Here is a 17,853-nt window from a genome sequence, read left to right as displayed (position 1 = left end):
TATTTAAATATTGTTTTATTTTAGCGTGTCGCTTTTAGGTTAAAAATGTACCGCGACTTGTATGGTCTTTGAACTAGCTATACTTCTCTCTGACTTTTGAGACAACTGATTTAATTTGGAAGTTCAATACTGAGTGTTAAATGGGTTAAAACAGAGTCAACTTCAACTTGAGTACTTTATTTAATTAACCTTAGAATTTAAGAGGCAATAATTGGAAATTAAAACATAGACCAACATATTTAAAGGTATAATGAAAGTAATACAATAGTGATAAACTGTACACATGCACCTTTTAATTGTTACTACAAAGTTATTTTAAACTTTTGCTCCCGCTCCATATAGCATCAATATGTCAGTTAATAGGCACTGTACGTGAAATCCACAGCAAGTGGTCTAGCAGCCAACTTCGAATGATTGCAGACAACATTTTATTCTGCCATTTCGCAAGGAGCCTAAGTGTGCACCAACAAAAACAACCAAAGTGTCTCGGTCGAGAGCCTCTCTCAGTTAAATCTTCGGTGTAAACGAACCCGAGATATTTCTTTAAAACTCTCCACTCAGGTTACGTCTTACCTGGGGCTCGGGTCAACGCTTTGCAGCTACCTGTAACAAAAGCTTAAGATGATATAGAATTTAAATGAGTCATAGGAGTTTGCGTTATTGCGGCATATAGTGTAAGGACGGACTGCTGCTGTTGTCATGTCAGGTGAAATACGCTGGTCAGAGCACACCAATTTAGGGATGTCTGAGCGATAAACGGTTATCTAGACAGCGTTTGTTTTTAACAGCCCGTCTACTACGGAAGAAAAACTGTTACGCACAGTACAACAGCGTGACAAGATGCGCATATGCTCATATTTTGCATAAATGAGAAATAGTGCCACACGGAGACCGTCACCCGGGGAACTAATAACACCTGTAATGCTATGTGTAGTCTAGTGTGGAGGTCGCATGAGACGGTGCCCGACTACATGTACTCTATACCAACGATTTCTGATGGAATATTAAGGGGTATCCAGGAGCGTTCATATTCAGATTCTATTCTTCGATACTGTCCATGATACACCATGTGACTCTAAAGGTCGCCCGAGAGATTATACATTCAAGATCTGTTATGTTTTAAAATCCCTGAATGATATTTGGGATAACAACTGAACCTCCATCGAACTACATTGCTGTGGGTGGAATGCTCTTCTTTCAGTTACAGAGATTACATGCGATATATATATATACCGGTACATATATACAGCTTAGATATACACTATAGTCTTCTACGACAGAGACAGTCTACTCTATAGCTAGGTAATACCATAGAAGTAGTCTCTACTTCTATGGTAATACAGCAGCTAAGACCGCTTTCGTTTGGCTAAAAACTAGCGTGACAAAAATGACCGGTGCTTCAGGGAACACACTGTGGCTTCGCCTTCTGTTGTTATTGATGACATCATACTGGGGCCAAGGTAATCATTATTATTATTATTATTTACAACGGTTATTCCCTGCTAGCTACACTCTTCACGGTTGTTAGATCTACGGTTTTAATTGCTTTATTTATTATTCGCAGATTGAATTGATGTCTTTTGTTTACATTTATAGGTGCCCACGTAGATCTATTGCTAACAAACGCGATGAATTATAAAGACAGGGGTAAACGTACGCAATAGACATAAATGAACATAAACATTTTGAGTATTGGTAAAATTGTCAAAAGTAGACAAACGATTTTATAGAAAAAAAAAATGAAAAATTTAATATTAAACTGACCATTAAAGACTTGCGGAATATTTGTCCACTTGGGTCAATAGTGTATGTGTGTTGAAAAAATATATGTTGGGTGACCACAGGTCTCCCATGCCCCCACTGCAGGTGGTGTTAGCAGTGACGGTGTGACAGGCATGGTAGCCTGCTAGGAACCGTAGCCCGATCCCAACCAATTACGAATATCTAGAGTATATCATATATTTATAAACCCTACTAATATTAACCCTATTACTCCTCGATTACATAGTAATTATATCTGTAACGTTTTCTTATTCAGGCAGTCAGTTGTACAGGTGCCCGAGTGGCCTGGCATACACAGTTTATACCTATGGCCAGAAATGCTACCAGTTAGTCAACATGAAAAGATACTGGGGCGAGGCACAGAGCTACTGCAGCTATAGCGGGGGGATGCTGGTGGAGATATACGACCAAAGTACCATGGACTTCATTGGGAGCCGGTTAAACGGTTCGCATTGGGAGGAAAACGGGGTGTGGTTTGGGGCGCACGACATGCATAGCGAAGGGTCTTGGCAGTGGAATTCTGGTGAGCGCGCTCTCTTCGCTCATTCTCTTATAAATTACAAAATTTTCTCTGTCTCTCTCATGGTGTTTTTGTCTACTCTGGGTTTATTTGTACAGTGGTCTCCACATGGTTTAAAGAGGTTCGATCTGTTATGAGGCCTAACTTTCGAAAAAATGCCCTTCCCCGTTTCTTTGATATATACAATACATAAATACATGTACTTACTTAATGGATTTAATGAGGTACAAAACCCTCATTTAACGAGCAGGGCCACATGGTCATACACGCTCTCCAAACAAATCCCAAGGCTACTGGCCTACATTAAGGCCCCATTCCCAGAGATTAGATCGATCTACTTTAGATCGACCTAACTCCCTGGGGGTTCACGCTAAATAGCTGTCAGCCGAGTGGGCACGAAAGTTAATTACCCCCTTACAGCTTGTAGTAGGCGGGACGGACATTTAAGCCGGATTATCTGACAGTAATCTAGTGAGACTCCCCGCGGGGATTGATCGATCTAAAAGCTCTGGGGATACGCCCTAAGTGTACAAGTGTACACTATGGGAGTTAAGCAGATCACTTGATCGAGCGGCACATATTGAATTTAACAGTGAATAGTATCATATTCTCTTTTTATACATGCCGGGAGCTACAACAAGCCACCCAAAAAAAAAAAAAAAAAAAAAAACACACACACACATTTATAAATATAGAGAATATTCTCTTTTCACAATCAGGGGCCACGTGGTCGTACACCAACTGGGGTCCGAACGAGCCCCACGGTTACTGGCCTGCCTACCACATTAATGACTGCGGGGTGTTGAGGAGAGAGCACAACTGGCGCTGGGGAACGTACCCATGTAATACCCTAAGCTACCACTACAAGTTCATCTGTATGTACAGTAAGTATAAAATGTATATGTATGTTTGCTGTTCTCGTGTCTCTTGCTCTTCTTGGAGCAAAGGCCATCAGTAACATCCCACGGTCGACCCATCTATCTCAATTCTTGGTTCTCTTCTCTAGATGATTCCAATCCGTCCCTTGCCTCTTTGGTCTCGTACATCTTCCTGTTATTTTACTAGTACTTGGTTCTTGTCGATGTAGATATAGTCATATACACTGCAAACGCATCTGTTCATACACTGTTGCTCAAAAAAGGTTGTCACATTTTCCACTATTTGGTGTTTTAAGTAAGTTATAGGTTTTAAAACTTTATATCTGTTGATATTGATGTATTATTCATTACTATCTTTTGATTCTGCAACAGAGCGGACTGCTGACAAGATGCATGAAATAGAACATCAAAGTAATATTATAATAAATCATATAAAATCAAATTATATGATATAAAATCAGTATACTACCGTATATAGGCTGTATAACCTTATGTTAAGTAAATGCATAGAATACCTAAGGCAGAACCTCTTCAAAGACTATATCTTTAAAATGCGCTGAAGATTTGTGAGCAGTGAAATATGAGGTCGGAATGATTGCCGATTTTAAATTCTCTTGCAGATATGTCGCTACCTACAACGACAACCATACAGACTATTACAACAACTACAAGGCCTACAACTACTACAGTGCCCTCTACCAGTACCGCCACGACACCCACTGATACGCCCACAACAACACTCATTCCAGCTAACAAACCAATGACATCAGCGACAACAAATCCTTTAGTATCGACTTCTTCACTGTCAATCACGAAATCCGAGCAAAAGTTTGAAGCGACTACGACAGAAAAGTGGACCAAACCAGGTATAATACAAAAGGTTGATATCTAAACTACAAATGTTTTTCATACTCGTCAAATATGGCAATGGTAAAATTGTGGATACTGCAATATTTTCCTGTATTTTTCTTACAAAATATTAAGTAAAGACCTCCAAAGTAAACACAAGGCTGGGGGGTCTCCTGTGAGCTTTGGTATTGGTTCCATATGGGACATTTGGAAGCACAAGGAGAACTTAGTTTCTGACTGTGCCCACTATGAGCCCATTTTGGCAATCCTTAATGGAACCCACCTGGAACCCATTTCTGCTACTTAAAAGGACCCACCTGGTGCCCCAATTTGAACCCATTTGTATCTCAGGGTTGTAGACAGAGATAAACAGCTGCTAACGAAGAAATAAATGCTTTATGGAGACAGACACTACCTTGGTAAAATCTCTTTTAGAAATAAACCGTCCCTTAAATATTATTTTTGGGAAAAGGTTCAATGTGTTGTGATTTTGTATTTTACCAAGTTTAGTGTAACAGCAACTTTATTCATATAACTGCTGTAAGCTGTTTTTACAGTAGATATTGATATAATAGAATCCAATGTCTCATACTGACAGGCGATGACAGTGCAGAACAAAGTCAATTAGGTGAAGTCAAGGAGGGAGACATGCTAGGTAAGAACTGAAGCTAGCATTGGGCGTGAGGTATACTGAATAGAAATAAAGTTCCAATGAAGATGGATATTAAGGCAAAAAGTGTATGTCTTTGATAAGGATATCATTTGTAACACACATTAAGAGTGAAAAACGCACACTTTTATCAAATATTGTATAAGACGTTTGATCTTTCTTTTGTCATGCATTTAAAAGTTACTTATCAGGGCAAAGGTATCACTTTCTTAATCGTATGATTGAAGGTAATGGCCACATTCACAACTTTCAATTTCTTTACCAGGCGTATACATTGGGCTTGCCATTGGTGACGTTCTTTTGGTTCTCATAATCGTCGCCATTGTTATTGCTGTCTGTAATAAGGTAATGCCTAAATTTATTCATATTAAAATACTGATTTATAAATATACAAATAAGGAACCCATAAAAGAACACAACACTGCATTGGCTTATTGTGGATTATGCTAAAAGTAGGGGGCACAATGACGAACGACCTTTGACCTCTTTGAAGCTATCCCTAAAGCCGCCGTTGCTAACGTAAAAGGAAAACAATTGTTCATTTTGTCGAAGAAGTGGAGTTATCTAGGTAAACGGCAATTTTCCCACACTTATCAATGGTTAGTGAATCCGTTCCGACATTCAAAGTTAATCCCTTTTTCCCTTTTTTTGTAATGATCTCTTAAGAATTTACTTTATTTCTTTATATGAGTTGTTTACAATGTATTTGTTGTGAAATATGGATCTCATACGAAAAGTTGTTAACCCTTTGATATCGTACACTTATTGCCTCTCAATTCGTCCATCCCTGTTTTAGTTCTCCTCTCTAGATGATTTATATTCATCTATTCCATTCACCGCCATCGCACCGGTCAGTTCACACCTAAAACTTTATCATCTATCATATCATCGTATCATATCATAGCCATGGTTAGGCAGGTGCAAAATTTGTGCCGTACATTTACACCACAGAAAGAACACATGGCATACAGCACGCGTTCTTTATTTACAGAAAATTGTCAGAGTTAGCCATGGTATTATCGGTCGCCAAATGTATCAAACAACGACCACTGCACCGTAACGTTTGACAGTCCTGGCTACGTGACCACAAGACAGATATGAGTGCAAACTGATGAACTCCACAGTTTAGAGATACTACTGCGCATGCGTCCAGGTATCAGAATCTCCTCCGAGCGCAACCGAGAATTGATTACAGCTTTGAATCGGGCCCCGAACCGCCTTCAAATAATCCTGGATCCGCCCCTGTAGAGTCTGCATTTGGTATTTTAGTTTATTATGTCGTTTACCTGCGCTGAGTTCTGTCCAGTTGTGTTGTTTTTAAACAGTCCTTTTTAAAATTTGCTCTTTTGTTTATTTATTTATTTATTATTATTTCACATATTAAAGCAATGAAGAAGGAACTTGGAGCACTGGAATCAAGGTACAAATGGGAAATAAAAATATGTTGTGATATAATAATTTCTTTTTCAGAATGATTTACTACAGGACACAGTGCGCAGAGAGTGTGAGGAAAGGTTTGAACTGACCGAGGCTTTGAGTGCACTGAAAGAAAAGCTTCTGCAGTATAAAAAGCCAGCAAGTAAGAATCTATTTCCTATTATAAGCAATTTATTTTTGCACAAGACAAGCTACGGAATTTGATCTTCATACAGGTACAAAGTAATTCAAAAATTAGATATGGTATCAAACATCAAATCTAAGTCCAGTTACCGTATGGGCTGTGTTATTAATCATTAGTAGGGGGAATAAGTTTTTCTTTCTCTCGGGTAATTTGGATATGTCGGGAAATTGTATGTAAAACAATTATATATATATATATAAACTTTATATATATATATATATATATATATATATATATATATATATATATATATATATCATTTTCTTCATCATTTTGATTTCAGCTGGGTATGGCCAGAGTCAGCGGGCTGCAAGCTTGTCATCAGGGGTCTCTGTAGCAAGACAGGACAGTCCAAAGGACAGTCCGGGTCAGCGCAGCAATAGCGCGGGAAACAGTTACAGCGTGCCCCACCCGCCTCCCCAACCTGCGTCTCTGCCGTCCTACATGAGCAGTACCAGTACCACCATGGGGTTTGACGGAGACAGAGCCAAGACGCCTGGGAAAGTTAAGGGGGGGAACGTAGCCGATATACGCAAGAGAATAGCCGCCACCATGGGAAGGAAGTGTATCTTTGATGGGAAATTTATTTAATTATTTATTGTGAACTAAAAATTGTCAGCAGAGCTGAAGTCTTGAAGAGAAAACTGGTGTAGTGAACCCGAGTGCTTTGACAATTTGTAAATTGTAAATCGACGTCTGTAAAATGTACAAGTACCTGATCAGAAGTAACATGTGAAAGAGATTAGTTATGGTCAGAAACCACGGTAAAACTTGTAGTTAGATGACAAGCGATCCCCTCTTATATATTTCGACACAAAAAATTGTCGCTACTAAGGAAAACAAGTGATATAAGAAAAAGAATGTCTCAAATTGACACAACATGTAACTTCATGCAAAACAACTGTTTGTTTGATGAAAATATGCGAAGTATCCATGTTTCCATATAGAGTGCTATATTTCAGCTGTTTTTCTGTACTGTCAGTACAGAGGATGTTTACTTAAAATTAAAATCTTATGATTTTAATCATTTCACGTTTAATAAAAATAAATACTTTTTATAAGAGTTATCATTGACTAAATCGTGTGTATATACTAGCACTACATGTTGTCATATCTCTCTATCACTCTACCCCTCTGAGTGTGTGTGTTTCCTCTACCAGGGCGACAGATCGATTTTTCACAAGATGTCCACAGATATGTCTTTAGATAAATATTATTTCATTCTCTGCTGGCTTTTTCAAAATTTCCCTATAACATCTGCCACCCTGGTAGAGGATAGTGTGTGTGCGTGCGCGAGTCATTACAAACAGTTTATGAACACTTGGTGTTTCATGAAGCGGGTATAGAAAGCGATCCGATGGGTACTTTTCATAAAATTTACCCTTAAACTTCCAGCCTTTCCCGCGCTTTCATTTCATCCAGTGCTTTTGTTACAAGAGCTGAATCACGTCTATTTTTACAACTATGACAGGGAGAAACATATACTATACAAAAACTACGCCTTCGTGCTGCAGCCTTCTTTGTTTAATTGACTTGTTTTAGCGACATTTTCCTTTGTTGTTAAGACGCCTTTATACCCAGGACACGAAGGCGAATACGCAGGCATTCTTCCGAACCAATAATATCGATGCTAAATGTAAACCCAATTCTTTGAATAATGGCGCTCTTAGAATACCTTTATAAGTGTTCTTCGTGTTACGATTTACTTTCGAGCGTGTTCACACCGATCGGTCTCACTGAGCGACCACCACCTCTCTCCTTAAATATACCGTATATAGAATACACTTGTCCCAGGCTTCAATATTTTTTCTTCAGCTTATTTCAAATTGTGCGAATTGATTCAAATAGCATTTATTTTAGCGTGTGGTATTTTAGGTTAAAAACAAAATATAGTTCGACTTGTCCGGTCTTTGAACTAGCTATACTTTTTTTTAACTCCTGAAACATAACTGACTTAATTTGAAAGTTCATAAGAAAATACTGAGTACAGGGGACAAACTTGAATATTTTATTTAAAACCTTAGAATTTAAGAGGCAATAATTAGAAATTAAAACATAGAAAAACATATATTTAGGTATAATGAAAATAATACAATTATGATAAAGAGTACACATATACATTTTAATTAGTACTACAAAATTATCTTTTGTCCCCGCTCCATAAAGCATCAATGTGTTATTTAATAGGCACTGTACGTGAAATCCACAGCAAGTGGCCTAGCAGCCAACTTCAAATGATTGCAGTCAACATTTTATTCTGCCATTTCGCAGGGAGCCAAAGTGTGCACCAACAAAAACAACCAAAGTGTCTTGGTCGAGAGCCTCTCTCAGTTAAATCTTCGGTGTAAACGTACCCGATATACATCTTTCAAACTCTCCACACAGGTTATGTCTTACCTGGGGCTCGGGTCAACGCTTTGCAGCTACCTGTAACAAAAGCTTAAGTTGATATAGAATTTATATGAGTCATAGGAAAGTTTGTGTTATTGCGACATACAGTGTATGGACGGACTGCTGCTGTTGTCATGTCAGGTGAAATACGCTGGTCAGAGCACACCACTTTAGGGATGTCTGAGCGATAAACGATGAACTAGACAGCGTTTGTTTTCCACAGCCCGTCTACTACGAAATAAAAACTGTTACGTACTGTACGATCGTCTGACGAGGTGCGCGTATGTACATATTTTTTTTTACGTGAATGAGAAACGGTGCTACACAGAGACCGTCGCCCGAGGAACTAATATCACCTGTAATGCTATGTGTGGAGGTCGCATGCGACGGTGCTTGACTGTTCTTAACCATCGATTTCTGATGGAATATTAAGGAGTATCCAGGAGCGTTCATGGAACCAGACTGACCGTATTCAGAGTCTATCCTGAGGTCGATCTAGAGGTGGCCCTAGAGATTATTCATTCATGATCACAGCTATGTTTTAAAATCCCTGAATGATATTTGGGATAACAACTGCACCATCGAACTCCATTGTTGTGGGTGGAGTACTCTTTTCAGTTACAGAGATCACATGCGACATGCAGGGTATATATACCCGGTACACATAAAAACAGCTTAGATATACACTATAGACTTCTACGACACAGACAGTCTATACTATATAGCTAGCTAATACAGCAGCTAAGACCGCTTCCGTTTGGTTGAAAACCCTAGCGTGACAAAAATGACCGGTGCTTCAGGGAAAACGCTGTGGCTTCACCTTTTGTTGTTATTGATGACATCATACTGGGGCCAAGGTAATTATTATTATTTATTATGGGTTAATTCACACTTATGTACCCCAAGCTGGCTTTTTTTCACGGCTGTTAAATCTACGGTCTTAATTGCTTTATATATTATTCAGAGCTTGAATGGATTTAGTTTGTTTACATTTATAGGTGCCCGCTTAGAGCTATTGCTAATAAAATGCGATGAACAATAAAGACAGGGGTAAAGGTACGCAATAGACATAAGTGAACATAAACATTTTGAGTATTTTGAAATTTTCAAAAGTATAACACAGGCAATCCTGCATTTTGACAAACTGCAGACAAACGATTTTATAGAAAAAAATGAAAAAATTGAATACTTAACTGAACTTTAAAGACTTGCGGAATATTTGTCAACTTGGGTCGATATTTACGGTTAGAAATGAATGTATTTGTATTGAACAAATATATGCTGGGTTGACCACATGTATTGTTAGCAGTGACGGTGTGACAGGCATTGTTCAAACTGTAGTCCGATCCCCAGTACTCTACACAGGTTACATATTTATATATGATATAAACCCTGCAGATATAAACCCCAATACTCCGACAATATACCTGTACTAACCATACGGGACCACGGACTTCCTTTTCTCGGACTGTCATTCCTGTTACAACTTATTAAGGCCGTGGTATTAGAATGGACGAAGGTGATAGGTAAAATAGCGTCTCACTGAAACGATTAATTATGAGTACTTTTTCCTACGCCACACAGTAGGGAATTGTATGATGAATTAGCCAGAGACATAATATGTCTACATAAAAAAGGGGGAAGTAACGAAAATGGAGCTTTTTCTCTGCCGACACGTAAGTAAAAAAATTATAGCATTTCCAAGTCGGAATGATTCAGAATCAGTGTCATGACCAGTAGACCCGACATTTCACCATGTCTAGACATATCTGTGAATATCTAAAGTGAAATAAATCTGTGACTCTTGTAGAGAGTACTGTACCTCTTCTGAAGGTATGCAGGTATTCTCTCATGACTGTTCGGGTATACATGTCTACGCATGAGTGTGTCTTTTTGACTCTCTTAATCATTACTCGTTTATTTGCGAGCAGATAGAAGTGCATGCATATGTATGTGCTTGTTTGAGCGCACGCGTGTGTGTGTGCGTGCAAGCGTGTGTGTGCGTGTGTGTGTGTTGGAGGATAACGTAACCAGTCGTACGCTATTGGTGCTATATACCATAGATTACCTTTTTTGTCACAAAAGAAAAAAAAGAAAAGAAAGTAAGAATAGAAAAAAAAAACATCTATAATATCTGTACTTAAAGCATACGAACAGGGGCATTGATAATGCCTGTTTACAGCCGCAGGCACTGATGAATTACACTCATATGGTCTTTAGCTGGTATTAGGTCATGGTGTATTGTGACTGTGCATATAACTAGGGCGGTGAAAAAGAGCTATTTCTGGTGTTCACATGAGCAATGAGGCCGTATTGAGGGAAGAACGAGATAAAAAAGACTTAGGCTGCTGTTGAGGAAGTGAGGGGACAAGTGGCAGAAAATCCTCCCTCCATTAAATTCACACAGGTTAGGGTAAGCTTGACGTAAGTGAGTCAAGTTTAAGAAGGGGCTTACGTAATCTATAATCAATGGTAATCGAACCCTGTATCACAGGGGTTTCTCTCGCCGGCGACAACGGTTGACATTGATTTGTACGGGTAAGCTCTGGCCTAGAATTGAACCCAGTGCCGTCACGCTAACAGTAACCCCTGTATGTATCTAATGGAGGGCGGACTCTCTGTTACACCTGCCCTCAGTTTCTTTACACCAATTCCCGACGGGCAAACCCAACACAGTTTTCCACTGCCGAGAAAATTAGAGTCAAGTAATTGGAATATGGTGAGCGGGCAGTGATTGAAAATATATTTGAGCACAGAATATGATTAAATTATTCCGTCATTGCCTCACTACCACTACTGCATCTATCTTTGTATGTATTAATTAATTCATTTGGACCCAAGTACACTTTTATATATAACGACTATAAGCAAGATGTTTCTTAATTACCGCCACTTAAACTACTGTACAGCCACAATTTGAAGTATGTTTATACTTATTACTGCGCCATAATCATGTACAAAAACTATATAGTCTAACACACTTTATCAAAACTTTTATAAACGATTACGTATTAATTATAACTGAAACATTTGTTCTTCAGGCAGTCAGTTGTACAGGTGCCCGAGTGGCCTGGCTTACACAGTTTATACCTATGGCCAGAAATGCTACCAGTTTGTCAACATGGAGAGATACTGGGGCGAGGCACAGAGCTACTGCAGTTATAGCGGGGGGATGCTGGTGGAGATATACGACCAAAGTACCATGGACTTCATTAGGAGCCGGTTAAACGGTTTGGGGCATTGGGACAATAACGGGGTGTGGTTTGGGGCGCACGACATGCATAGCGAAGGGTCTTGGCAGTGGAATTCTGGTGAGCGTGCTCTCTTCCCTCCTTCTCGTATGAATTACAAAATTCTCTCTCTTATCTCCGCATGGTTTACAGCGGTTTACAACGTTCTCCGTTCCACATGGTTACTGGTCTACATTAAGTTTCGAAGTGTACACTATGGGAGTTACAGTAAATCACATATTGAATTTAACAGTGAATAGTATCATATTCTCTTTTTGTACATATTGGGAGTTAGAGCAAGCCACCCGAAACACACACACACACACACACACACACACACACACACACACACACGTAAATATACAGAACATTCTCTCTTCACAATCAGGGGCCACGTGGTCGTACACCAACTGGGGTCCGAACGAGCCCCATGGTTACTGGCCTGCCTACCACGTCAATGACTGCGGGGTGCTGAGAAGAGAACACAACTGGCGCTGGGGAACATACCCATGTAATACCCTAAGCTACCACTACAAGTTCATCTGTATGTACAGTAAGTATATACGTTTGCTGTTCTCATGCTTGGGATTAAGCTTACTGTATGTCCGTTTCCCCCTTTTATAGCAAAGGCCATTTATCCCTCAGACCATCCATCTATCCCTGTTCTCGGCTCTCTTTTCTAGATCTGATGATTCCAATCTACCCCTTGTCTTTGTATTATCATACATCTATTAGTTATATTATTTGGTACATGGCTATGAAGACATAGTCGTATACGCTGGAAAAGCATCTTTTTCATACACTTTTGCTCAAAATGGTTGTCACATTCTCGAGTATTTGAGATTGTAATAATGCTACAGGTTTTAATACTATATATATATGTTGATATTCATGTATTATTTATTATTATCGCTTAATTCTGCAACAGACCGTGCTACTGACAGGGTGCATGGAATATAATATCAAAATAATATTATAATAAATAATACAATATCAAACTTATATCATATAAAATCAGTATACTACTGTAGGCTAAATAACCTTATGTTAAGTAAATGCATAGAACACCTAAGTCATAGCCTCTTCCAGGACTATATCTTTAAAATGCTCTGCAGATTTGTGAGCAGAGAAATACAAGGTCGGACTGATTGATGATTTCAAATTCTCTTGCAGATATGTCGCCACCTACAACAACAACTACAACTTCTACAACAACAACAACATCACCCACTACAACAACAACAACAACACCCACTACAACAACAACAACAACACCCACTACAACAACAACAACAACACCCACTACAACAACAACAACACCCACTACAACAACAGCTACTACTACTACTACAACCACATCGACTACAACTACTACGACTACGCCTACTACAACTACAACTACTACGCCCACTACAACTACACCACCTACTACAACTACCACTACAACCACTACACCGACTACAACAACCCCTACGACTACAACAACAGCTACTACTACAACACCCCCTACAACAAGTACACGACCTACAACTACTACACTGCCTTCTACCACCATCGCCACGACACCCACAACAACACTGACTCCAACTAACAGACCAACGTCGTCAACGACAGCAAGTCCTACAGCATCGACTTCTTCACCCTCAACCACGAAATCTGAGCAGAAGTTTGCAACAACTACAACAGAAAAGTGGTCCAAACCAGGTAAGGTATAAAAAGTCGATTTCTAAACTACAAATATTTTTTCAAACTAATCAGATATGCCAATGACAAAATTGTGGATTTTCAAACAAACGAACTGGGTTTCGTGGAAGTTGGCTTAGCCATGGGTTCTGCATAGGTCCAATAAGAGCTATTATTCAGCCCACTGTGAACCCAAGTACTCTGCACTACACAGACGACATGGGAAAACCAATAGCCTTTCCAGGACTGAGACACATTTGAAAACCCAAACTGTACTCAGTGCCCAAAATTGGCTCCATAAAGGCCTCAGCTGAGCTTGATTAGAACGTGTTCTTCAATAGTTTCCCTGAATTTCTCTCTCAAAATATCCAGAGGAAGACCTTTTGGGTAAGAACAAGGCTAGAGGGCCGTCTGTGGGCTTTGGTATGGGTTTTACTTAGGTTCCATATGGGATATTTGGAAGTTGAAGGAGAACTTTTAAAATTACTACACGTGGATTCTGTGAGCCCAGTTTGGCAATCCTAAAGGGTACAATTCTCTAGGGACCCACCAAGAACCCATTTCTAAGACTTAAAAGGACACACCTGGTGTCTCAGGGTTGTAGACAGAGATTAACAAATGCTAACGAAGAAATAAACACTATATGGAGACAGACATAACCTTGGTAAAATATCTTTTAGGAGGAAACCCTTGCTAACATATTGTTTTTGTGAAAAGGTTCCATGTGGTGTGATATTTTTTTTTATTTTATCAAGTTAATTAAGTGTAACAGCAACTTTACTCATAGCACCGCTTTAAACTGTTTTAGATATTCATTATTAAAAATGGAATTTAATGTCTTATATTGTCAGGTGGTCAGAGTGCAGAACAAAGTCAAATAGGCGAAGCCAAGGAGGGAGACATGCTAGGTAAGGACTGTAGCTAGCACTGGACGTGGGCTGTACAGTTTGAAAAAAATGTGGTGCCTGTGAGGATGAATGTTAAGCCAAAAGGTGTTTGTCTTTGATAGGGATACCATTCGTAACACATACTGACAGCCAAAAATGCACACTTGTCAAATATTGTGTAAGACTTTTTTCTTTTGTCATGCATTTAAAAGTTACTTATCAGCTAACAAGGTATCACTTTTTAATTGTATGATTGGAGGTAATTACCGCATTCACAATTTTCGGTTTCGTTTTCAGGCTTATACATTGGGCTTGCCATTGGTGGTGTTCTTCTGATTCTTATTGTCATCGTCATTGTTATTTCTTTCTATAGAAGACAAGTAAGGTAATGCCTAAATTCATACATATTCAAATACTAATGTATAAGTTTAAGAAGGAAATATGCGACTCCACCCATAAAAGAACACAAAACTACACTAGCGAGTTCTAGATAATGCTATAAAAAAGGGGCACAAAGACGACCATTGACCTCCTTTTCCCTAAAGCCGCCGTTGCCAACTTAATAGGATAATAACTGTTCATTTTGACAAAAAAAAAAAAAAAAAAAAAAAAAAAAAAAAAAAAAAAAAAAAAAAACGAACCTCCAATTTTATAGTTTAATCCTTATATATGTTCATGTATACGTTCTTTATTTACAGAAAATTGAAGGCAGAGTTAGCCATCGTATATCGGACGCCAAATGAATCAAACAGCGACTACTGCAACGTCACGTTTGACAATCCTGGGTACGCGACCCCGACGCCACTAGCGATGAATGTTCAAGCCAAACCGAACAATCTTCGCACAGTACCTGCAGGAAGCAGCGCTGGAGGGAAGAATGACAACATCTCAACTCCAGTGACCGTCCAAGAGAAGCCACAAAATGTAAATCCAGAATATGCGACGCCGTCTGGTGTCGGTGTTAGGCCTAAGAGCGAGAATCCCGGATATGAAACCCCCGTCAATGTTAACCTAAGGTCTAGTTATGATAATCCAGGATACGTTGACCCAGATGAATTAAAAGTTTTTCCAGCTGACGACAAACTGGAGTTTGATTCCCTCGCGTCCGACGATGATTTCATGGTCGACAAGGGAAATCGTTAGTTTATATTTCAAATGTTCTATCGGGCTTGATGTGTACTGTTACTTACATTTACATGAACTTTCCTGTTTTAAACTGATATTTAATATTAATGAATTGCTATTTTGATTTACTTGCTGGGCGGTAATCGTGTAAATACAATGTATATTTCAAATAAGTAGAAGTTGATTCTTTCATATAATAACATAAGACATGTCCCACTTAAATACATTGCGTGTAAGACGTAGTAATATCTATATGGTAAAATAACCCATTATTTACTTATATTGAAGACATTGATGTATCTACTGGTATATATAACTGGTGGTATGATGGAGAGTATAAGATATTAGAATTTCCCGAGAAGAATGGTAGAGATTACTGCACACGTGATCATGAAAATCGGCAATACTGATGCAACTTCTCTTTACAACGATTTATTTGCAGCATGGCAGTTTAATTTGTCCAGATGGGCGGCAGGGGCGGGGGGAGAGGGGATGGGGGTAGTCATCCTGAGTTTCATTGTTCACTGGAATCTACACGCCACTTCTAATACTGTATATACACGATAGAGGTTAGTATTCTTCAAGTTCTGAACCCCAGAGTGAATAGAACCACAGAAAACTAAAAGTGAAAATCAAAAAGATGACCTCTTAAAGTTATTTTTTCTTCTCTTTTTGTGACTTTTTTTGATGGGGTTACTATTTGTTTCATGACTTGGAGCTGGACTTCAATATTAGTGTAGCTCTTATTGCGAATATTTTTGAATAAAGAAATCTTTCAGTCACACTACAGGCGTTGTTTATCAATTGACTGTTTCCTGTCGTGATATTTTGGCAATTCATGAGCTTGAACGCGCGCAGTTTGAGGTACAATACTACTTGGGTGCGGGACTCAAATACGCGTGACGTAATGCGTTTTAAAAATATTTTTAAGGATTTTTAAAAATATATTTATATTTTGCTCTGTACAAATACAAATTAGACACTGTTTCTAAAAATGGTTGTCACACCTAAAAATATATTGATTTTGTTACAAAAGTCAACATTTTTTTATTATACAGTTGTGGCGTTGCAGACATTATAACACATGGAACAGAAACAAAAAAATGGTTATATGGCACATTTCCTGTTAATAAAATGGGTTATTCAATATGGGCCATGAAAATTAGTTCTTTTGAATGCAGATTGTATTTTAAAAAACAAAAACGCTTTTAATGCACCATGGAATGTTATACTTAGTATAAAAACGCACACACAGAAAGTGTGATCATGAAAATCGCCAGATGCGACACAGAAATAAAGAAGAGAATCGCTTTGTCTAAAGACACATTCACCAAGGTGAGGCCCTTCTTCACCAACAGAAATATAAGACTCAGCACAAAAATCAACACTCTGAAAGCCTACATATGGTCCATCCTTCTGTACGGATGTGAATGCTGGACGCTAACAAAAGACCTCGAAAGAAGACTTCAAGCAGCAGAAATGTGGTATATCAGAAGAATTATGAGAATATCATGGACTGAAAAGAAGTCAAACGAAGAAGTTATGGAAATGGGTGGGTGCAAAAGATCCCTACTCAGAACCATCAGAAAAAGACAACCACAAATTTTTGGGTACATAATCAGAGCTGATGGAATAGAAAAGCAAATACTGTGTGGAAAGATTTGTGGTACCAAAAGCAGAGGAAGACAACGCACAAAATACACAGACAGTCTGAATAGCCTCGCAACGAGGAAAGAATCCCCCAACAATGAACTCATCAGGAGAACTGACAACAGAGAGGAATGGAAGGCCATGATCGCCGATGTCTGCAACAGACTTGGCACATGCAGAAGAAGTTCAGATACTAGGATGCTTTCATACGGTAGTATATGGAATATGTATGACCTAATTGTGGATATATATATATATATATATATATATATATATATATATATATATATATCAAAGAAAATCGAAGTATCATATTTGCTTTTGTCTAGGGGGTCAATCAATAAAAACATTTAAATCGATGTTCATCGTTTTTTCAATTATAAAATAAAGTCACATGACATCATCCATTTACTCGAAGTACTGCAGCTCGTTCCCTTACCCACTCCCATTTTTATATGATCACATGAGGACAAGTGGACGATAGCACACACACACACAACAGAGCGGTCTTTCCTGACTCGATTTCTGGTACATTTTCTTTACTTCTGTTTGCAAGTAATACGACCC

The 17,853-nt window shown here is 38.7% G+C and overlaps 2 protein-coding genes across 6 annotated transcripts; both read left to right on the top strand.

Annotated features, from left to right (window-relative positions):
• Window positions 1-674: 674 nt before the first annotated feature.
• Window positions 675-7,380, top strand: LOC106153626 (uncharacterized). 2 transcript variants are annotated; one of them, XM_086994870.1, is made up of 9 exons: window positions 675-1,460; window positions 2,039-2,305; window positions 3,022-3,186; window positions 3,801-4,046; window positions 4,628-4,684; window positions 4,965-5,044; window positions 5,691-5,959; window positions 6,170-6,278; window positions 6,604-7,380. In XM_086994870.1, the coding sequence occupies exons 1-7, from the start codon at window positions 1,388-1,390 to the stop codon at window positions 5,757-5,759; spliced, it is 957 nt and encodes a 318-aa protein (XP_086850996.1). In that variant the 5' UTR covers window positions 675-1,387; the 3' UTR covers window positions 5,760-5,959; window positions 6,170-6,278; window positions 6,604-7,380. The 2 variants fall into 2 exon arrangements, with proteins under 2 accessions (XP_086850996.1, XP_086850995.1); XM_086994869.1 differs by having other exon boundaries at window positions 4,965-5,959.
• A 1,424-nt stretch (window positions 7,381-8,804) lies between these two features.
• On the top strand, window positions 8,805-16,423 carry LOC112041271 (uncharacterized). 4 transcript variants are annotated; one of them, XM_086994865.1, is made up of 7 exons: window positions 8,805-9,568; window positions 11,753-12,022; window positions 12,330-12,494; window positions 13,115-13,645; window positions 14,476-14,532; window positions 14,809-14,896; window positions 15,210-16,423. In XM_086994865.1, exons 1-7 carry the CDS (start codon window positions 9,496-9,498, stop codon window positions 15,652-15,654), a joined length of 1,629 nt encoding a protein of 542 aa, XP_086850991.1. In that variant the 5' UTR covers window positions 8,805-9,495; the 3' UTR covers window positions 15,655-16,423. The 4 variants fall into 4 exon arrangements, with proteins under 4 accessions (XP_086850991.1, XP_086850994.1, XP_086850993.1 ...); XM_086994868.1 differs by lacking the exon at window positions 8,805-9,568 and adding an exon at window positions 10,238-10,387; XM_086994867.1 differs by lacking the exon at window positions 8,805-9,568 and adding an exon at window positions 10,923-11,118.
• The last annotated feature ends 1,430 nt before the right edge of the window (window positions 16,424-17,853 follow it).

Source organism: Lingula anatina, chromosome 9 (assembly GCF_051362555.1).
Source record: "Lingula anatina isolate TDL-2025a chromosome 9, LinAna3.0, whole genome shotgun sequence".
Taxonomy (NCBI): domain Eukaryota; kingdom Metazoa; phylum Brachiopoda; class Lingulata; order Lingulida; family Lingulidae; genus Lingula; species Lingula anatina.
The sequence above is the reverse complement of the archived record's forward strand: the minus strand, read 5'-3'. Positions and strand labels throughout refer to the sequence as shown.